The 22,383-nt window shown below is 43.7% G+C and overlaps 1 protein-coding gene across 3 annotated transcripts in view; it reads left to right on the plus strand.

The window, feature by feature from the left end:
• The window catches only part of LOC117825555 (kinase suppressor of Ras 1-like), a 39,028-nt gene extending 17,735 nt beyond the window's left edge, over positions 1-21,293 (plus strand). For 2 of the 3 annotated variants that reach the window (XM_034701463.1, XM_034701464.1), the window contains exons 2-18: positions 12,674-12,830; positions 12,929-13,301; positions 13,726-13,892; positions 13,965-14,031; positions 15,254-15,337; positions 15,421-15,482; positions 15,572-15,684; positions 15,777-15,951; positions 16,060-16,117; positions 16,279-16,333; positions 16,478-16,699; positions 16,962-17,158; positions 17,406-17,502; positions 18,544-18,677; positions 18,779-18,910; positions 19,063-19,198; positions 19,762-21,293. In XM_034701463.1, coding sequence (XP_034557354.1) covers positions 12,740-12,830; positions 12,929-13,301; positions 13,726-13,892; positions 13,965-14,031; positions 15,254-15,337; positions 15,421-15,482; positions 15,572-15,684; positions 15,777-15,951; positions 16,060-16,117; positions 16,279-16,333; positions 16,478-16,699; positions 16,962-17,158; positions 17,406-17,502; positions 18,544-18,677; positions 18,779-18,910; positions 19,063-19,198; positions 19,762-19,908 — 2,310 coding nt within the window. In that variant the 5' untranslated portion in view covers positions 12,674-12,739 and the 3' untranslated portion in view covers positions 19,909-21,293. Of the gene's footprint in view, positions 1-3,593; positions 3,704-12,673; positions 12,831-12,928; positions 13,302-13,725; positions 13,893-13,964; positions 14,032-15,253; positions 15,338-15,420; positions 15,483-15,571; positions 15,685-15,776; positions 15,952-16,059; positions 16,118-16,278; positions 16,334-16,477; positions 16,700-16,961; positions 17,159-17,405; positions 17,503-18,543; positions 18,678-18,778; positions 18,911-19,062; positions 19,199-19,761 lie in introns of those variants that run through there. The other variant, XM_034701462.1, reaches the window with a different exon arrangement.
• The last annotated feature ends 1,090 nt before the right edge of the window (positions 21,294-22,383 follow it).

Here is a 22,383-nt window from a genome sequence, read left to right on the forward strand (position 1 = left end):
GAGGGTCCTAAGAAGGGTCGTTATCATAGTTTCTCTCATTTACATTTTCTGTCTCTCACCTTAGTGAGGGGGGCGGAGTCTCAGGAGGCAGGAAGTGACAACAGAGCCGTGCTGAGAAAGCCACAGTGATGTTTAAACCTGGTTTATACGTCTGCATTGACTCTATGTCGTCATGAGCACTAGATACATGTGTGTTGGCGTGTCTGTGTCGCTCTGCAGCTCTGCAGATAGTTAGCGGTGTGATTTCCATGCTCGTCATATCGTCAGTTTCTTGTTCTGCTGCATTCTCTAGAAGAACACTATGGAGACTGATATTAGAGCTGAGAAATGTTGAGCAGCAGTTATTGCAACGAAGAAGAGAGGAGACGCCGAAGGAGGTTACAATGTTACCATGTTACCATGTTACCATGTTACCATGTTACCATGTAACAATGTTACAATGTCATTTAGCAGAAACTTTTATCCAAAGCGACGTACATACGAGAACAAGAACAACACAAGCAAAGATCTAGACAAGAGGAAACAAGATCAGTAAGAGTAACAAAGTGCTTCAAGTCCATTTGGATGCAGGTACTGCCAAGCAGTGTAAAGGCAATGCACAAAGTAACTGAGGATTTTTTATTTTTTTTAATAAGGAACATCTATAATGAGGCAACCAAACCCTTTAAATGTGACATATCATGCTTTTTTCATCAACATATATTGGTCTAAGAGGTCCCCAAAACATGTCTTTAAAGTTTATGCTCAAAAAAACACTTTGAAATCAGATTTTGGTCTGCCTGAAAAACCCTCTTCTTCAGCCCTGCTCAGAACACTCTGTTTTCTCTCTGACCACGCCCCCTCAGGAAGTGGATGTGCCTCGGCTCTCCAACACGTTGATCTAATGTTTACATGTTGGCTGAATATACACGGCTGCTCACAGACCGTGTTACTTCAACCCTCTGAATCTGATCCAGAATCTGATCCTGATGGAGAGGCGCCTGTAGCAGGACCTTTCTGAACCATTGGTCACAGATTTAGTGTTTCTTGTTGTTTTATTTATCAGTATGTAGACGTGTGTCTTGGTACACAGCTACGAACATGTAGCTATGTGGCTATGCTAACTAGCGCTAGCACTTTTCCATGATACATAAAAATCCTCCACTAGATCTTCAAATCTGCAGACGTGGGGAGTAAAACTGACCTCTACCAGAGAGGCAGCAGGACCTTTCTGAAGGATTGGTCACAGATTTAGTGTTTCTTGTTGTTTTATTTGTCAGCATGTCGACGTGTGTCTTGGTACACAGCTACAGCTACGACATGTAGCAATGTAGCTATGCTAACTAGCGCTAGCACTTTTCCATGATAGATAAAAATCCTCCACTAGATCTTCAAATCTGCAGACGTGGGGAGTCAAAGCGACCTTTGTGTTTATTAAGACAGCCTACAACTAGCATGCCTCCCTCCTAAGCTCCTTGTTAGCACACATTTGTGCAGGGAATGAAAAATAGAGGAGGGATTCAGTATTATTTTATACAGTCTATGGGCTGAACAAGCGCCAAGCTCTGACTCCGTTACAGACCGGATATTGTTGTGAAGTAACAAAAACACTGAAGTCTGAAACGGCTCGTTTCACACACATTTACAGAAAGGTGGAGAAATCAGAACAGGGGCAGAATGGATTCTTTTCATTCTCGGGGGGTTTGTAGACATGCCAGGGAAACATATTTCAGGTAGAGAACCATTAAAAAGTCAATTTTGCATGATATGTCACCTTTAAGACCTTCCATTATCTTCATCAACAATTAACATCACCACAATAATGACCAAAGTACCAAGTGCTGGGTCACTCAAGAGCTGAACACAGATTCCCAGAGTAGAGCAGGACAGTGTGAGTCAACTGTAGGTGGACGACATGATCTGCCACTGGGGACAACAGTGGAGAACAGTCTAGCTAAGTGCTTAGTGCTTCCTAAAGAGCTGGGTCTTTAGCTGTCTTTTGAAAGTAGAGAGAGACTCTGCAGATCGAATGGAGTTGGACAATTCATTCCATCATTTAGGGGCAACAGAAGAGAAGAGTCCAGCTAGTGATTTTGAGGCCTTGTGTGCTGGAAGCACTAGGCGCTTTTCAGAGGCTGAGCGTGGCGGGCGAGAAGGGCAGTAGACCTGGATGAGAGGTTCCAGGTAAACTGGAGTGGTTTTGGTTCCTGCTTTGTAAGTCATGATTAGAGTTTTGTATCTGATGCGAGCTGCAACTGGAAGCCAGTGTAGCGAAATGAGCAGGGGAGTGACATGAGCTGTCTTAGGCTGGTTGAAGACCAGACGTGCTGCTGCGTTCTGGATCATTTGCAGAGGTTTGACTGTGCATGCAGGGAGGTCTGCCAGTAGAGAGTTGCAGTAGTCAATGCGTGACATTACGAGAGCCTGAACCAGAAGCTGAGGTGATACTGTAAATGTTGTAGATGCACGGACATACAACGCAGCGGACCAATCACAGAGCTCACAGTCTGCGTTGATTTGACTCATCATATTACATTATGAGGTGCAGGTCAGGCTGCGTACGAAGGCTGCACAACCCTTATCAGACATCAAAGCATGATGGAGGGCGAAGCAGCAGAGACTGACACGATGGAGACAGATTTTACATTTAAACGTGTGAACAAACAAGATGCAGACGTCTCCTTTTTAAAATGATTCTCCTCCTTCCACCTCTGATGTTTATTAAAGTTCTTTTTTTAATATATTTATTGCTTTTCTAAACATAGAAAATACAGACTTAACAAAAAAAAGCAAAACTAAAACTAAAAGCTACCCCCCCACACCACCCCACCTCCCAAAAGGAAAATGTAATAAAAAAAAAAAAGAAAAAAAAAAGAGCACCTTATCTTAAGCACTTCTTATTAGGAAAAAAAACAAAAACGTGAAAAAACAAAGACACATATTTGTGGCAGGATGGTGCAGTTATTACACAACCTCTGATGTTCTGATTAACCCCGTCACCTGTTACCACTCAGGGACACTCATGTAAAGTTGGAGTTGAAGTTTTCAGGAGTTCAGTGTTTGTCTAAAAACAGTTTGAGCTTTGGAGTGAAACTGAACTCAGAGATATAAACCCCGTCACAGGCCACCTATCAGTCTCTTTAACTGCTGCATGTTAGTCCTCCAGTCCTCTGTTTCCTCCTCCTCCTCCTCCTGTCTTCATTATCTTACATTCGGTCCCTGCAGGAGGACGGTGGAGTTGAAGGCGTGCAGAGGAAGTGGAGGATTTCTTCAGGGCGGGGTGAAGAGCTGATTAGACATGAGCATGGAAGGAAAACACAAGCTTTCCGGAGCCGAGGAGGGAAACCTGGAGGACGGTTTATCAGAGCGTGGAGAAGATCAGGAGGAAACCGGCTCCTGTGAAAGACTTTAACGCTACTGAGACTTTAAAGGGACCTGGAACAGATCTGCAGTCCGCCTGTGATCCTGTCACAGGTCTCCAGCGGTCTCTGATGCACCGCTCTCTGTCAGGAAGAGAAACCAAGTCCTTATCTGAGAGGGAGGGAGGAAGGGAGGGAGGGAGCAAAGGGGAGGGAAGTGTAAGACAGAGGGAGGAGGAAAACTGGGAGTGTGAGAGCAGCACTGTGAAGGTTTGTTGGCTGCCTGTCATGGATTATATTCAGTAACAGAGCTTGGATTATGGGAGCAGAGGATCGTACGTGCAGCAGATTGTGTGTAACTCATGGTAAGATGCAGAAATGTGTATGAGTGAGTGTGTGTGTGTGTGTGTGTGTGTGTGTGTGAGAGAGAATTTCAGTGAGTGTGACCTGCGACAGTCCTGAAGGTGTTTCCTTCATTTCCTTGTTTGACAGCAGCTCAGGTTGAGCTGTCTCTCTGCGTCTTGTTGCTCTGTCGGCCTGTGTTAGTGTTTTCTGGTGTGCTGTGTCCCGTAGTTTCACCTTCAGGACGGACTCTGTTCCTTTAATCTGGCGTGTCGTTCAGCGTGGACTCTCTCGTTGTTTGTTTCTGCGTGTGAAAGCTGTCATCAGTGTCAGAGGAGATATTTAGAAGCTGTGTGATTTACTTCACGAGCTTGGAGGATTTTATTCCTCTCCTCTGTCTCTCCTCTTTCTCTCCTTCCGTCTCTCCTTCCTTTCTTTCTGCCCTTTCGTCACCTGTAAACAGGCAGCTGAGACATGCCCAGGCACTGCCCAGGTATGCGTCAGCTCTCAGAGAGGGAAGGCTGTTCCTCTCTCTCTCCTTTATTCTTCCTCCTTTTCATTCATTGAAGAAAGACCTGAACATCCAACCTTTCACTGCAGAGGATCTCTCTTCATCCTCAGCTCGGACTCCTGCAGCTTGGCGCCCTGTGATCAGTCCTGCAGGCGGACCTGAGAAATCAGTGACGTGTTGATCAAACTTTGAGGAGTAGTCCTTCAGAATCTGTCACTTTGCTCAACATGTTTGAGACTGAAGACTCAGGTCTGAACTCCTCTGAGTCCTGATCCATGCTGAAGGTTCGTCAGCAGCTCACGGCTGCGTTATGCTACATAACAAACGCTAACGTCTGAGCAGATTGTGAGGAGTCCAGGTGCATTGTGGGTACTGTGTGTGTCAGATTAGATTTTAAATCTGATGTTTTTATCAGTTTATGACACGAACAATAATCCTGACATCGAACCAACCTCCACGAAGATCAATGATTGTTTTCTAATGAAACCAGTCACTGGGTCACTGTCAGACCAGATTAACAACACACCATCCATCCATCCATCCATCCATCCATCCATCCATCCATCCATCCGTCCTTCTGTCCGTCCATCCTCCTCCCCTTATCCAGAGTCCAGTTTTACTAGCAGCCATCTCTGTCTCCAGCTCTTCGTGGGGGAGTCTGAGGCGTTCCCAGACCAGATGAGTTACGTAATCCCCCCAACCGGTTCTGGGTCCTTCCCAAATTTTCTTCCCCACTTGGAAGTACCTGGAAAACCTCCAAAGGGAGGCGTCCATGAGGGTCTCAGTCCGGTGCAGCTCCGTCCTGAAGTCATGTCCTGCTCGGTTAACCCTGGACCACAGGTGAGACGTGGATCCTTTGTAAAGTAAAAGCGTTTCGTGACACACCAGATTTACTGCAGACGCTGACACATCAGTCGATCTCACCCTGACCCAGAGAGACTGAAGCTCCTTCACGTGAGGTGAAGACTCAGCAGGAGATGTAAACAAACTGTGTGTGATACAGATAACAGTTATCATGCAAAGGGACATCAGTGTGTCCCGAATCATGGGTTTCTCCCACTCAAAGACAAAGCAGAGTTTTAAAACTCTCCTCCTTTAAGGTGTTTTTATAATCCTCAGTTTCAGTGACTCTCTGTGCTCACATGGACAGCCTCAGAGTCTACTGTGAGACCTTAAAAGTCACAGAGTGAGCTTTAACAGCAGTCTGACTGTCAGTGAAGTGAAGTGTTGATGTTCAGGTAGACCTCAGCTTCTGGTCCAGACTCTTTCTCTCATCCAGGAAAGTCTGATCCTCTTGTCCTGAAGACGCTCTGCTCTCCAGGAACTTCACGCCTCTGATCCTGAAGTGTCTCAGTGTGTGTGAACACAAAGAAACAGAAAACTGGAGACAGATAATGTTGGCTGGGGGCTTCACGAAGAATGGCTCTTTCAGATTTTTAGTAAAAAGTTATGTAAGCTCTGACTGTGGACTCTCACACTCTGAGGGACGCTGTTTCTGTCTCACTGAAAAGTAGAGCATGTTATTTTTTTCCTGGAAGTCCCTGGAGGCGGACCACGGCGGGGATCCTGGAAACATGGACTGAATCATGAGATTATGTAACCACAGAGGCTTTATTGGGGATAGATCTTTAAAAACAGACATGAAGGTACACATCGGGATCCTGCAAATCTACTTATGTGAGATCTGTCCCCTGTGTTGTTTTATTTCAGAGCTCATTTTTCATGTTCATGTTTGAGCCTGTCCGGATGGACTCTGAGTTTATTAAAGTGCTTTAAACTGTTATATGAGAGGGACATCGGGCCGACAGTGAGAACAACTTAATATCTGGACCGTTTGGAGACAGGTCTTGTAGATTATAACTCATAGCTAGCATAAGAATGGTGATAATCAAACCGTCTCCATCAGCAGCAAAGCCGGTGTCAGGCTCCACAACATCTCACAGTAACAAACAGTCTTTTATTTTGAAGGAAGGACCAGTTTGTGTTTTCAGATACGAGTCTGTTGACTGGCTGAGAACATATTCTTGGTGAAGGAGGGATTGTGGTTTTGGTTGGAGGAAGTATCTGAGAGGTCATGGAGTGAGGGCGGGTTAGCATCTCTGCGGTCAGAGTTACAGAAAGCTGCTCTGACTGCTGCTGAGAAACGGCTCGTCAAAGTGAAACTCCTCCACACCTCTGGATTCTGATGAACATGATGCAAACGGCCGCAGAGTTTCCTCCTCAGATAATTTAGAAAATATGAAGTCCATTAAAGTAGAGGCTGGTCAGACTGTCTCAGTCATCACAAAGCAGTGCTGACCCTCCCTGCAGAACACGCGCATAGAGCATCTTTATTCATGTTCACTGTAGTTGTTGCGAGACGCCCGTTAGTTTGGCCAAGCATCCCAGCACAGTTCAAAGCCAGTGTCCCTGACGGTATGGGGATCAGAAGAGTCCATTGCATGGGTGGCTTCCACATCTGTGAAGGCTCCATTAATGCTGAACAATATCTACAGGAGCAACATATGCTGCCGTCCAGACAATGACGTCTTCAGGAAGACCTTACATACTTCAGCAAGACGACGCCAAACCACATTCTGCATGGATTACAACAGCATGGCTCTGTAGTAGAAGAGTCCAGGTACTGAACTGGCCTGCCTGCAGTCTTGACTTGTCCCCCATAGACACACACTGTGCAGAAATCCCTCGTATCATATCCCTCCTATGAATGCATGAGAAGAGAGTGTGTTGGTTTCTTTTCTTAGAGAGCTTCAGATCTTTATGAACATTTTAAAAACACTCAGAGAACAGGACAGGGTCTCGCTCCTTATTCTCATGTAAACCCGGACCACTACAGCCTCAGACCGGGATCAGCCCAGCCTGAGGTTTAAACTCAGGCCCCACATGGTCCGGCAGATTCATCATCTGAACCCTGATCCTGTTGTTATCCCTGCCTGTCCTTTTCACTTAGCATGGACACAATGCAGGAAACATCCAGCTGCCAGGAGATTAAGCCCATCCCTTTACCCCAACACACACACACACACACACACACACACACACACACACACACACACACACACACACACACACACACAGGCCTGAGAAAACACATTCCAGTAGGCGGTGCAGAGTAAACCCTGTTTTCACAATTTGCTGTCAGATTCCAGGAATCATTTCAGCCCGGAGACGAGCTGACGGAGCGCTCGGCTTTCTGATTCACAGTTCATGTTCCACAAATCACACCGTCAGCCGTCAGCTGACCCGACTCCTCTTTAAACACTTCCTCCTCTCTGTCAGAACTCGTCCTGCTGCCTGCACAGAGATCACCTGTAAGGGAAAATGCATGATCAGCAGGTGTTTATAGGAAATAGAATCCTGTCCGGGTAAAATAGTCCCAGTGATTCCTCGTCAGTGATGGTTCCATGGTGATGGATTCTTCTCTGCCTGTTGCGGTGGATTGAACATGAAACTGTCCTCATTCAGCTCTCCTTCTTCTCTGAGCTCTGTGGTTCACACACCTTTAAAAAGAAACTAATGTCACAACTTTGAACCCTGCTGCTATCATCACCACCGCTCATGGTTTAACTTTCTTTGGAGAGATCACTAACCTAAAGTTTCTCTCACCTGCTCCACTCCTTCATCATATTGATGGACAGGATCCAAGACAACAATATCTGAATTCTCTTATAAAAAGTGTGTAAGAAAGTCAAAATATTAATAGATGAAGGAATAAAATAATATATAAATACATTAAAATAAAATACAATAAAATAATATATAAATACATTAAAATAAAATAATATATAAAAACATTAAAATAAAATAAAATAATATATAAATACATTAAAATAAAATACAATAAAATAATGTATAAATACATTAAAATAAAATAAAATACAATAATATATAAATACATTAAAATAAAATAAAATAATATATAAATACATTAAAATAAAATACAATAAAATAATATATAAATACATTAAAATAAAATAAAATACAATAATATATAAATACATTAAAATAAAATGAAATACAATAATATATAAATACATTAAAATAAAATAAAATAATATATAAATACATTAAAATAAAATACAATAAAATAATATATAAATACATTAAAATAAAATAAAATACAATAATATATAAATACATTAAAATAAAATAAAATAATATATAAATACATTAAAATAAAATAAAATACAATAATATATAAATACATTAAAATAAAATACAATAAAATAATATATAAATACATTAAAATAAAATACAATAAAATAATAAATAAATACATTAAAATAAAATAATATATAAATACATTAAAATAAAATAAAATACAATAATATATAAATACATTAAAATAAAATAATATATAAATACATTAAAATAAAATAATATATAAATACATTAAAATAAAATAAAATACAATAATATATAAATACATTAAAATAAAATAAAATAATATATAAGTACATTAAAATAAAATAAAATAATATATAAATACATTAAAATAAAATAATATATAAATACATTAAAATAAAATAAAATAATATATAAATACATTAAAATAAAAGAATATATAAATACATTAAAATAAAATAAAATAATACATCAATACATTAAAATAAAATAAAATACAATAATATATAAATGCATTAAAATAAAACAAATTAAAATAAAATACAAATACATTAAAATTAAATTAAGTTAAATTAAATTAAGTTAAATTAAATTAAATTATAATAATAATAAAGCATATACAGAAGTGCCGAATACTTAGAATAGTTACAAAAGTGCTGGGAGTGAAGGAGAAATATATATACAGGATGTTAACATGGTAACGTGTTATGATGCTAACTGAAGCTAACGGTTTCCCCTCACCTTACAGTCTATGGTGTCAACAAGCAGAAGCTAAATGTGTCTGAACTCTTCTCTGTGGATTGATTTGACATGACGTGTGATCAGTTTGTCTCTGGTGTTGCTCATGTTTGTGAAAGTTAATAACCATCATCAAGGGGTTTGGACCAATCAGAATCAAGCATCTTACACAACCAGAAGATCAGTGAGAAAGCCGGGGAATAAGACAGTTTTAAACTTTTACCAGACCTGTGGATTTAAAACATCATCAAGAGATCTAGGTTTGGTTCCCGTCACTGAACTGGACCTGAGGTGTCAGTAAGAACAGACCTCTAACACTTTCTGCACACGTCTCAAACACAGCATGACGACTTCGGTGTTTAAAGTCAGGAGGACAGAGATCTAAATCAGTCTGTGTAATATTTACAGAAACCTTCTCTATGAGGAGTGTTTTTACACTTATATTGATGCTACGTGTGAACAGACGACGTGCAGCCGGCTTCTCTGTTCTCCTCTCAGAGAGGATCCTCCTCCTTCAACCTCAGGTGTTTGTTTTCATCCTGCTGCACGTCGCTCTGCTGGATTTAGAGTCACACGATAGAAACATCATTTTGAAAAATGTTCAGGAGCTTGGTTTCTTTATGAATACAACTTCAGGTAACTTCACATTAGTATAGTGTTTGTTCAGGAATTGTTATGTATTAATGTGTCGTTCAAGCTTCAGATCCAGAATTAGTCAGAAAGCTGAAGCTTTTATTTTGGAGAGCCGTTCAGACTCCTTCCTGCTTCTTTAGCGTCTGTGACTGTTGGGACACGTCTCCTCAGAGGCTTCAGACTCTGTTCAGTGTGAAGCTCTGGGGTTTATCAGTTTCTACAGACACTGCTCACCTCTGCATGTTCACAACAACCTGAACTACACGTCTGCATCGAGTAAACAGGAGAGCGTTAGGAGCTGGATTCAGTGACTCTGAATGACCTGGAGGATCTGAATACTTCTTTTTACTCTGATCCTCTCATCGTTCCACGCTGCTGTGTTTCATGAGACGTCTCTCCTGGTTAAAGTTTGTAGATGAATAAATAAAGTAAAGAAACATAACTGCATAGCTAACTGTTTTCTCCTCTCTGATTGGTCCATCGTGAATCCGTTATCATCATACCTTTAATCTGAACAGCTGATGTGGTTTCATGGTAATAATCCAGCCTCTTCCTCTCCCGTTATCAAACTGAGTTTCTGTAAAGGCCTTCCACACTGCGCCGGGCTGACCTTTGACCCTGAGATCAGCTGACACAGACATCAAGGAGGTGACTCAGAGTATTGTTCTGTTAGAGCAGCGAGCGTCTCTCTCTGTCGGTCTGATCCGTCAGGTGTGAAGTTAAATACCTGAGAGTGTTTCTGAACCTGAGAGAGAGGCAGCCTCCTCAATAACATGTTTACAGGTCATGTGACCATTAACATCCAATCATCACCCCGCCTGTGAAACTTTCTCTATTTACTGAGTCATCGTTTCATCTCTCTGAAGGCTGAGTGAACAGATGATCAGAGTTAGATCACAGCTGTGTTTGTGTCACGTGAAGGGATGCTCATCTTCTCAACGCTGAGTTCTTGTTGTTTTCCTTCCTTTTATATATGTCACAGTTTAATGTCTGTTCCTGATGATGACTCTGCAGATGTTAATGTGAGCAGGAGAGGCAGCATTCATCAACAAAGAGAGGACCAATCAAACACACTCTCAGTGATGTTTGTCTCATATCCTTCAGATTATTATAACAATGCTCCCGGTCTCTGACAGTCTTGGCCTCGTGTCCCGGTCTCTGACAGTCTTGTCCTTATGTCCCGGTCTCTGACAGTCTTGTCCTCGTGTCCCGGTCTCTGACAGTCTTGTCCTCGTGTCCCGGTCTCTGACAGTCTTGTCCTTATGTCCCGGTCTCTGACAGTCTTGTTCTCGTGTCCCGGTCTCTGACAGTCTTGTTCTTGTGTCCCGGTCTCTGACAGTCTTGTTCTCATGTCCCGGTCTCTGACAGTGTTGTCCTCGTGTCCCGGTCTCTGACAGTCTTGTCCTCGTGTCCCGGTCTCTGACAGTCTTGTCCTCGTGTCCCGGTCTCTGACAGTCTTGTCCTTATGTCCCAGTCTCTGACAGTCTTGTTCTCGTGTCCCGGTCTCTGACAGTCTTGTTCTTGTGTCCCGGTCTCTGACAGTGTTGTCCTCGTGTCCCGATCTCTGACAGTCTTGTCCTCGTGTCCCGGTCTCTGACAGTCTTGTCCTTATGTCCCGGTCTCTGACAGTCTTGTTCTCGTGTCCCGGTCTCTGACAGTCTTGGCCTCGTGTCCTGGTCTCTGACAGTCTTGTCCTCGTGTCCCGGTCTCTGACAGTCTTGTCCTCGTGTCCCGGTCTCTGACAGTCTTGTCCTTATGTCCCGGTCTCTGACAGTCTTGTTCTTGTGTCCCGGTCTCTGACAGTCTTGTTCTTGTGTCCCTGTCTCTGACAGTCTTGTTCTCATGTCCCGGTCTCTGACAGTGTTGTCCTCGTGTCCCGGTCTCTGACAGTCTTGTCCTCGTGTCCCGGTCTCTGACAGTCTTGTTCTCGTGTCCTGGTCTCTGACAGTCTTGTTCTTGTATCCCGGTCTCTGACAGTCTTGTTCTCGTGTCCCGGTCTCTGACAGTGTTGTCCTCGTGTCCCGATCTCTGACAGTCTTGTCCTCGTGTCCCGGTCTCTGACAGTCTTGTCCTTATGTCCCGGTCTCTGACAGTCTTGTTCTCGTGTCCCGGTCTCTGACAGTCTTGTTCTTGTGTCCCGGTCTCTGACAGTCTTGTTCTCATGTCCCGGACTCTGACAGTGTTGTCCTCGTGTCCCGGTCTCTGACAGTCTTGTCCTCGTGTCCCGGTCTCTGACAGTCTTGTCCTTGTGTCCCGGTCTCTGACAGTCTTGTTCTCGTGTCCCGGTCTCTGACAGTGTTGTCCTCGTGTCTCGGTCTCTGACAGTATTGTCCTTGTGTCCTGGTCTCTGACAGTCTTGTCCTCGTGTCCCGGTCTCTAAGAGTCTTGTCCTCATGTCCCAGTCTGTAACATTCTTGTCCTCATGTCCCAGTCTGTAACATTCTTGTCCTTGTGTCCCGTTCTCTGGCAGTCTTGTCCTCTTGTCTCTGTCTCTGACAGTCTTGTCCTCATGTCCCAGTCTCTTACATTCTTGTCCTTGTGTCCCGGTCTCTGACAGTCTTGTCCTCATGTCCCAGTCTCTTACATTCTTGTCCTTGTGTCCCGGTCTCTGACAGTCTTGTCCTCATGTCCCGCTCTCAAACAGTCTTGTCCTCATGTCCCAGTCTCTGACAGTCTTGTCCTCATGTCCCAGTCTCTAACATTCCTGTCCTCTTGTCCCGGTCTCTTACAGTCTTGTCCTCATGTCCCAGTCTCTAACATTCCTGTCCTCTTGTCCCGGTCTCTTACAGTCTTGTCCTCATGTCCCAGTCTCAAACAGTCTTGTCCTCGTGTCCCGCTCTCAAACAGTCTTGTCCTCATGTCCCAGTTTCTGACAGTCCTGTCCTCGTGTCCAGGTCTCTAACAGTCTTGTCCTCATGTCCCAGTCTCTGACAGTCCTGTCCTCGTGTCCCGGTCTCTGATAGTCTTGTCCTTGTGTCTCCTGCAGGCTGCAACGGGGAAGCTCTCAGTGGACGGTTCGCTGCAGACGTCCAGCAGTGAGCTGCAGGACACCATGAGACGTCTGGGCTCCAGCTCGGAGGACCGGTCCCGCCTCACTTCCGCCCTCTCCTGTCTGAAGAGTGTAAATGAAGCAGGTGACTCAGGTACGCTCTGCAGGCTGAGAGGACTCTGCAGGAACACAAAGGTCAGTACACTTTCTGTCCCCAGCAGCCGTCTGTAAACAAGTCTTGTCTTCCCTCAGGGTCCCTCAGCTCGGACCCCTCGCAGGACAGCGATGCTTTCTCCCCCATCAGCCCCCCCTCCATCTCCTTCAGCCCCCCCGTCCCCCTGCAGCCCGGCACCAACCACGGACGCTCCATCTCCATCTCAGTGGTGCCGTGCTCCGAGGAGCAGAGGAAGTACATGTCTGCAGAGGAGATGACGGACGCCTTCGCTCCGGAGCCGAGCACGCCTCCGCCCGGCCGAGCCTCGAAGACACGCACCGCCAAGACCTGCCGGACCCCGCCTCCACCTTCACGCAAACTGCTGCAGCTCCTCCCCAACATCAACCTGACCCGGAGCAAGAGCCAGGAGTCCCAGCTCGCCAACCGCATCGAAGATCCCGCAGCACACAGGTGGGATCAGATCAGAGAGTCCTGCTCTCAGAGGGATCAGAGTGATCTCAGCCAGAGAAGATATTCATGACATGTATGTTCAGTTAGAGATTCAGGGTCCAAACGATCTCTGATGAGGTTCTGAAGAATGCCAACAAGTGATGCAAAGACTTCTAGAAACAGTGAAACTAAAGAGCGTTAAAACTTAGGATGAATCTGTTTCTCTGACTTTATGAACATGAAGTGTAAATCTGAAGCAACATAAACTATATTCACCTTTCTTTAATGTAAACCATGCACAGTATCTCACAGGGAAACCTGTCAAATGATGTCACCCTCATCAAACTGAGACGTCACCTGACATATCTGACCCTCAGTGTGTAGTAATGACGTCTCAGTGAACCTGCAGTATTCACTCGTCTCTCCGTCTCTCCGTCTCCTTCAGGTCCGGTAAGAAGAACAAAGGTTTGGCTGCGATCCACATCAATGGCTCGGGTCTCTCTCCTGAGGATCCAGCTCTATGCTCGCCTCCACTGTCTGCACGGACGCCTGGTCCTGTCCCCTCCTCGGCCCCGTACATGATGACGGCGCACCCCTCCCTGCTGCTGGACGGTGAGTCTTCACACAGACCTCCGCTCTGTGTCCCTCTGTCTCTGGATCTTAATAATGTGTTCATGTCTTCAGGTGTGAGCGTGCACAGGAGCTCCCCTCAGACGCTGAGGAGAGACATCGGCCTCGCCGTGACACACAGGTTGGTTACTTCCTGTTCTGTCAGAATAAAAGACCTGATCGGAAAATATGACAGTGTGAATCCAGCTGTGGTCACGGTGTGTGAGTGAGCGTGGGCTGAAGGGGTCGTCATTGTTTCCTTTTATAGAGCTGATATGAAGCTGAACTGTGAAAAGATGAGACATAGCTGCAAATTATTACTTTAGAAATAATCCAAATAACCTTAATATAGAACAGAAGTGAATCAGAGAGAGTGTGAGTGATCAGAGTGAAAACAAGGTAATATACATCTCTACATGCTGCCTGTTAGGAAGGTCTCAAACATCACTATCATCATTCTAGATGAACTTTAGAGCATGAGCATATGTGAGAAAGAAAACAGGAGTTCTATCAGCGCCATAAAAACCACAGCAAGTGATGGACGGCTCCCTCTGGTGGCCAAAAAGAGAAACACAACAACAAACCTTTATTTTTATCTGCACTTTTTTTATTTTTCTAACTTTAAGAAACAAAATCAAAAGTGTTGAAAATGTATTCAAATATGAAAATATAATAATAATAATAATAACAATAATAATAATAATAATAACAATAATAATAACAATAATAATAATAATAATAATAATAATAACAATAATAATAATAATAATAACAATAATAATAACAATAACAATAACAATAATAATAACAATAACAATAATAATAACAATAATAATAATAATAATAATAACAATAATAATAACAATAATAATAATAATAATAACAATAATAATAATAATAATAACAACAACAATAATAATAATAACAATAATAATAATAACAATAATAATAATAATAATAATAATAATAAAACATTTTATTTACATAGGAACCTTTAAAAACAAATGTGAATAAGAATAAACATTTAACAGACAGAGAGAATTGTAGAAAATTCTAACAATGCAAAAAAACAAATACAAACAAATGAAACAAAATAAAGTGATGAAATGAAATAAATTATTTTATAGAGGTTTTAAAAAAAAAAGCATTAAAGGAGAAGACAACGTCACATCAGCGAAAATAGAAAAAGATGGATTAAAAACATTAAAATGAAAAAGAAATAATGAATAATAAAATAAATACAATAAAATAAATAAATAAATAAATAAAAATAAAAGTGATTAAAAAGGTGAAGTGTTGTTTTTGTCCTCTCTGGCCTCTCCAGGCTTGCGTACTCTTGTGTGTAACGTTTTTCTTCTTCGTAGGTTTTCCACCAAGTCGTGGCTCTCTCAGACGTGTCAGGTGTGTCGGAGGAGCATGATGTTTGGAGTCAAATGCAAACACTGCAAGTAAGAGACGACAGAGAGAAACTCTGAGGACGTGACTCTTTATTCTGGACTCATTCATGAACATTACATGTGTGTATTTACAGGTTAAAGTGTCACAACAAATGCACCAAAGACGCTCCCTCCTGTCGGATCTCATTCCTCACACGTGAGAGACTCCTCTCTATTTATTTTAAATTCAACTTTGAATCAGTCTGCTCCTCTCCAACATCTGTGTTCATTAAATCTGGTTTGCAGTGCCGAGGATGCGCCGAGCAGAGTCAGTCCCGTCAGATATCAATAACCGTATCGATCACACGGCAGAGATCCCGCTGCAGTTCAGGACTTTACCCAAAGCCATCACCAAGAGGGTACGAGGAGACCGCCGCTTCATCATCATCATCACGTTTCAGATGATTACCTTTTGTTTAGTTTTATCCATATCTGTGTGTGTGTGTCCCAGGAGCCCCTCCCCAGTTTGAACCAGTTGGACTCCAGCAGTAACCCCTCCTCGGCCACCTCCTCCACGCCGTCCTCCCCCGCCCTCATCCAGCAGAGTAACCCCCCCAGCGTCAGCGCCACACCCCCTCCTCACCCGTCACCGCAGGGCTGCCGGGACGAGCGCTTCCACTTCCCAGGTAAACACACCGTCTCACCTTAACGCTCACATAGTGTGGTGCATTATGGGAAATGTAGGCAATCTGTGGCGATCAGATGATTGACCCTGCCGTTGTGTTTACTCACAGACGTTCCTGCGTCGTCTCATCCTGCGGGTCAACACGGCGGCGGCTACTACGAGCCGGGGTAAGAGACGTGTATGAAGGTGTGCAGGGTTGTGACTCCTTCAGGACACGCCCCCTCATTCAGAGCGAGGAGCGGAGTTGTTTACAACGCACCGACTGATTTAAAGAGTGATGAACTTTCTCTACCTCTCTTTTATCTTCATGTTTTTATTTGTCTGTCAGAACGTCACAGGCCGACGTCACAGAGACTCAGCTTACTGCAGGAGAACGAGGAGGGGTAAGACACACACACACACACACACACACACACACACACACACACACACACACACACACATTTGATAAGGTCAAATAAAACGACCTAAATATCAGAGTCCGTCCACGTGGAGAAAAGTGAACCTGGTGTCCGTGTTTGTTCCAGGCCGAGGCGGAGGAAGAGGAAGCAGCCGACCAGAGCAGCAGGACGAAGAGCCCCGAGGAGGGGGACGAGGACGGGCTGGAGGACCTCCCACCGATCTGTCGCCGCGGGGTCGTTGGGCGCTGGAGGGGCCCGATCTCCAGGAAGGCGAGTCAGACCAGCGTGTACCTGCAGGAGTGGGACATCCCGTACGAGCAGCTGCAGCTAGGGGAGCTCATCGGAAAGGTGAGGATGAAGGGCCGAGGTGATGAAGAACCTAGAGGTCATACCTGAGTAAAGTAAAGATATTACAGCAGGAAGTGACGTGTTTTTCAGAATAAAAGTCCTGTTTTACTCTGGAGGTGTAGGGGAGTGAAGGCTGACAGAAATCTAAACTCTCAGATGAAGCACAGAAACTTCACAGAGTGCTGTTACTCTGTCACCTAACACCACTGATGCAGTTATAAAACATGAACCCTAGTTGAGTCATGTGAGTGTGTGTGCGCAGGGTCGCTGGGGGAAGGTGCACAAAGGCCGCTGGCACGGCGAGGTGGCGATCCGCCTGCTGGAGATCGACGGGAACAACCAGGACCACCTGAAGGTGTTCAAAAAGGAGGTGATGAACTACAGGCAGACCCGGCACGAGAACGTGGTGCTGTTCATGGGCGCCTGCATGGCCCCGCCCCACCTCGCCATCATCACCAGGTACACACACCTGAGGAGGCGGACACAGTTCGGGGACAACATTTTTATATTTCTACAAAAGTCAAAATATGTCTTTTCTTTGAAACATTCTTAAAAAACTGAACCTGCTTTTAGATTTGTGACGGGAATTTAATTATTGCTTTGTTTTTGCATAAATCAAAGCTCTTTAATCTTAAAACTATTCCTCATGTGTTTAGATAATTATATTTCTGCTGTATTGAAATCATTTCTCGTGTTCTGTCTTCAGTTTCTGTAAAGGGATGACTCTGTACTCTGTTGTAAGAGAAAGAGGTCACCTGCTGGACATCAACAAGATCAGACAAATCGCACAAGACATCGTAAAGGTGAGAATCTCTCCTTTAAAGTGAACAGATGATGATTTTGATCTTTGAAATAAAATATGAAATGTATCATTCTACGGCCTGAAATGATCCGATCATGCTGATTATTTCCTTTATATGAGAACTTGCAGCAGCACATCTAAAACTAATCTTAAATGTGACATATCACGCTCTTTTCATCAATATATATTGGTCTAAGAGGTCCCCAAAACATGTCTTTAAAGTTTATGCTCAAAAAAACACTTTGAAATCAGATTTTGGTCTGCCTGAAGAACCCTCTTCTTCAGCCCTGCTCAGAACACTCTGTTTTCTCTCTGACCACGCCCCCTCAGGAAGTGGATGTGGCCTCGGCTCTCCAGCACGTTGATCTAATGTTTACATGTTGGCTGAATATACACGACTGCTCACAGACCCGCGTTACTTCAACCCTCTGAATCTGATCCAGAATCTGATCCTGACGGAGAGGCGCCTGCAGCAGGACCTTTCTGAACCATTGGTCACAGATTTAGTGTTTCTTGTTGTTTTATTTGTCAGTATGTAGACGTGTGTCTTGGTATGTGGCTATGCTAACTAATGCTAGCACATTTCCATGAAAACTAAAAATCATCCACTATATCTTCAAATCTGCAGACGTGGGGAGTAAAACCGACCTTTGTGTTTATTAAGACAGCCTACAACTAGCATGCCTCCCTCCTAAGCTCCTTGTTAGCACACGTGTGTGCAGGGAATGAAAAACAGAGGAGGGGTTGAGTTGTCTGTTACAGACCGGATATTGTTGTTATGTAACAAAAACACTGAAAACTGAAACGGCTGGTTTCACACACATTTACAGAAAGGTGGAGAAATCAGAACAGGGGCAGAATGGATTTTTTTCATTCTTTGGGGGTTTGTAGACATGCCAGGGACACATATTTCAGGTAGAGAACCATTAAAAAGTTGAATTTGCATGATATGTCACCTTTAAGAGTTTTTTACAGACAAATGCAAAAGGTCTCTGCAGAGCTAGATCTCAGGCTCATCTTCACTCATGTATTTCCTCCTCAGGGCATGGGTTACCTGCACGCTAAAGAAATCATCCACAAAGACCTGAAGTCAAAGAACGTTTTCTACGACACCAACAGGGTCGTGATCACAGACTTCGGTCTGTTCGGGATGTCTGGAGTCGTACAGGAGGGAAGGTAGGAGGGAAATACGAGGCAACTGGATCTGTATCTCTGCTGAGACGTGACTGTCGTCTTCATAAATGTGTGTGTGTGTGTATGTGTGTGTGTGCGTGTAGAAGAAAGAACGTGTTGCGGATACCTCGCGGCTGGATCTCTTACCTCGCTCCAGAGATCGTTTGTAAAATGAGTCCAGAGGAGGACGAGGATCAGCTGCTGTTCTCCAAAGCTGCAGACGTTTACGCCTTCGGGTAATTCATGATTTTATTCCACTTGAAGTCTCAATTTATTCTGCTTTCCAAAGTAAAGTATTCAATCATTGCAGATAGAAAGGGTAAAATGTTGATCTTAATATGAAGACAGCTCTGACTCCCTCACTCTCTGTGTTTCGTGTCGTTCTCAGCACGATCTGGTACGAGATGCAGGTCGGGGACTGGCCCATCACTGATCTTCCCGTGGAGGCTAAAATCTGGCTGGCAGGCAGCGGCGAGGGCATAAAGAAAGTCCTAGCAGACGCCAACCTGGGCAAAGAGGTCACGGTGAGTCTGCTGAATTTAGTTGTTAGAAATGATTCATGACTTCAAACATCAGATATCTGCATGAAGAGCAGCTAACAATCTGTTCTAGATCAAACATTTACACTGAGACACTAATCTGCTTGATGCTGTGTCACTAAAGACAATCAGCGTTTAGATTTCCTGACTTCCTGAACGCAGCATGAGAAATGTTGGATCCCACCTCCATTCAACAAACAAACATTGTAGACGTAGTTTTCCTCTCCTCTTGAGGACAGACCTGACAAAACTTGACTTTGGACTTTTGAAATCTGCATCATGATGTTGTTATTTCAGCAAACTTAAGACCCGTTCATTACAAGAACATCACAAGAAAACCACAAGAACATCACAAGAACATCACAAGAACATCACAAGAACATCACAAGAACATCAGTTTCTGTTTCAGGTTCATACCGCTGAAGGAAGCCAGAGGGAAGCCTCTGTGGAACTGTTCACAGTGATAGTCCTGGTGTGTCTGTGTGGTTCTGTGTGATTTTAAAGTGCGTCTCACACACTGTCTCATCGTCCTGGTTCTGTGCCCTCAGGAGATCCTCTCCGCCTGCTGGTCCTCTGAAGCCGATGTCAGGCCGACTTTCACCCAGCTGTCCGACATGCTGGAGAAACTCCCCAAACTGAACCGCCGGCTGTCTCACCCCGGACACTTCTGGAAGCCCACAGAGTACGTATCATAGAGCCGGGGACAGACCGAGTCCTCCCTCACCTGGAGGAGGAGTGAGGACGTTTCAGACTTTAAAAAAGGGAGCGACAGAGCGCCACCAAGAGGAACAAAGTGTAAATAAGAATCTGTAGAGAATGTGAATACGATGAATCTGTCCTGCTGAGTGTGAACGAACATCACTTTCTAATGTGACTTCAATCTGTGGAGCAAACTCTGGTAGACTTGTGTTTTAGTGTTTACCTCCTCTTCACCTCCTTCATCTTTATTTCCATCCTGTTTCTCACCCTCCCTCCTTCCGTCCCTCTCTCTCTCTCTCTCTCTCTCTCTCTCTCTCTCTCTCTCTCTCTCTCTTTTCCTCTCCTCCGGCTGCCGGCTGATCTCCTCCGACCTTCTCCTCCGTTTTGTCATCTCTTTCTGTGCTCACCTGTCCTCCATCCCTCCTGACGTCTGTCTCCTCCTCCTCCTCGCTGTGTTTCTCCTCCTGATGAAGGCTGTGGGATCATCATCATCATCATCATCATCAGTGTCTGAGAGATCACTGCCATCAGGGCCTTCATGCACATTGTCCAGACCTGTACAAATACTGCAGCTGAGACTCACAGAGGATCTTTTAAAGTAAAGGTGTGTGTTTTTATCCGCTGGGATCTGCGTCACATCTCACCTTCTCCAGAAACAGGAGAACCAGGCTGGCTCTGCTGATATCATTTAATATCTGAAGTATTGATGATTTTATTAACTCCAAATTCAATCTGACACGTTATTTTTATACAGCTCAGTATCTGAAGAAAGTGAAAGGTGTGATGATTCAGAATAAAGGAGTAAAAATAACATCTGAACAGCTGTTTGAATGTGCACAGATGTTTAAATGCACCTGTAGAGACTCGCTGAATCAGAGTAATGTCTAAATAAGACACTGAGGGCGAGTTGAGGAGATATATTGCACACAGTCAATGCAACGAACAAAGTCTGCTGCGTTACTCCAGCTGGAAACGTTGATCCTTTAATCCATGAGTCTGTGAGGCTACACAAGAGTCAAAATGAAATATAAAACTGGAAACAGGCTGCACACAGACACAGTCAGAAAACTGTCCGCTTCAAGACTCTGCTTTACACACAGTAAGCCAAGGCTCCCCCTGGTGTTCAGGGTCAGAACTGCAGTTCAACATCATTCTCATGTACAACACTGCTTTAACTACGCTGCAACAAATGTGAAGATGATCCGTAAATTAAAACAAGTGAGCCGGGTGTAACAAAAACAAATATTCAGACTTATTTTTTAAACTCTTTAAAGTCTCTGAAATCAAATCCTGCAAGTCCTCAGACTGTGAAAGTTATTGCACGTATCAGGCGACGTCTTGTTGTGAGAATTAAACTGTAAAATAAATGAGATATCCCTGATGTGCTGCAAGAGCCTGTCTTTAAAAATACTGTTGTGGCTTTCTACTGCTGTAAAATAAATCAGTCACCAATTACAGCTTTGTTCTCTGAGATCAGGAGAACAAAGTGCAGGAGAACTTTAGAGAGTAAAGACAGTACAGAGAACGATCTTCACAGGTACAAACATTTGTGTGTTTTATGTGTGAACACTGTGGCAGAGACCAGGACGTGGCTTGTGTGTGTGTGTGTGTGTGTGTGTGTGTGTGTGTGTGTGTGTGTGTGTGTGTGTGTGTGTGTGTGTGTGTGTGTGTGTGTGTGTGTGTGTGTGTGTGTGTGTGTGTGTGCGTGTGTGTGTGCGTGTGTGTGCGTGTGTGTGTGTAATGCACAGTATCCTGCAGAGCTGGATGTTCAGTGTTTAAAGGGTTAAATTAAACAGCGTTTGAACGGTACTTCAGTCCGGTCTCTGTGACTCTGTGCAAACGGTTTCTGGGGGGGGGGGGGGGGTTTCAGGAGGGGGTGTTCTGTAGAGTATTTTTGTACAGGATGTGTTTTTAAGATTCTGATCTGATCTGTTGAAGATAATAAAGTTTTATCTTCTGAGACTCTGACTCTGAAATGATGTTTTCTAAAAGAAGATTTAAATTGTGTTCGTCTGGCACCGTCTGCGTATACGCTTATTCTGTTTCTGTCCTGAATGTAGTTATCATAAAGTATGATATGAAATCCATGTGAAAGATGATATGATCGAACAACAGCAGCTCGTGTCCTCTCAGCTTATTTGTCTCATCCTCTGAAGACAATAAAGCTTCTTTTCTCGAGGTAACCAGATCCTGATCTGTGAGAGAACAACCGTTGGTGTTACAGCACACCTGCAGAGGCTGTGGTGGTAAAAGCACTGATGCATGTCACACACATTATCCTCCTTCTGCCTCTATTATTTTCTGATCATTGATCATTTTCACTTCTTCAAATCTAAAGTTTCCAAACAACCTATCTTTAAAATTTCCCACTGATTTGAACGTTATAATTTCCATCTCATCTGCCCCCACCACAGTTTCTCTTCTGGGGTTAATGTTGGGAAGTTTGTTACCATTTTAGTAATTTCTCTGTA

The sequence above is a fragment of the Notolabrus celidotus genome, chromosome 14, assembly GCF_009762535.1.
Source record: "Notolabrus celidotus isolate fNotCel1 chromosome 14, fNotCel1.pri, whole genome shotgun sequence".
Classification (NCBI taxonomy): Eukaryota; Metazoa; Chordata; class Actinopteri; order Labriformes; family Labridae; genus Notolabrus; species Notolabrus celidotus.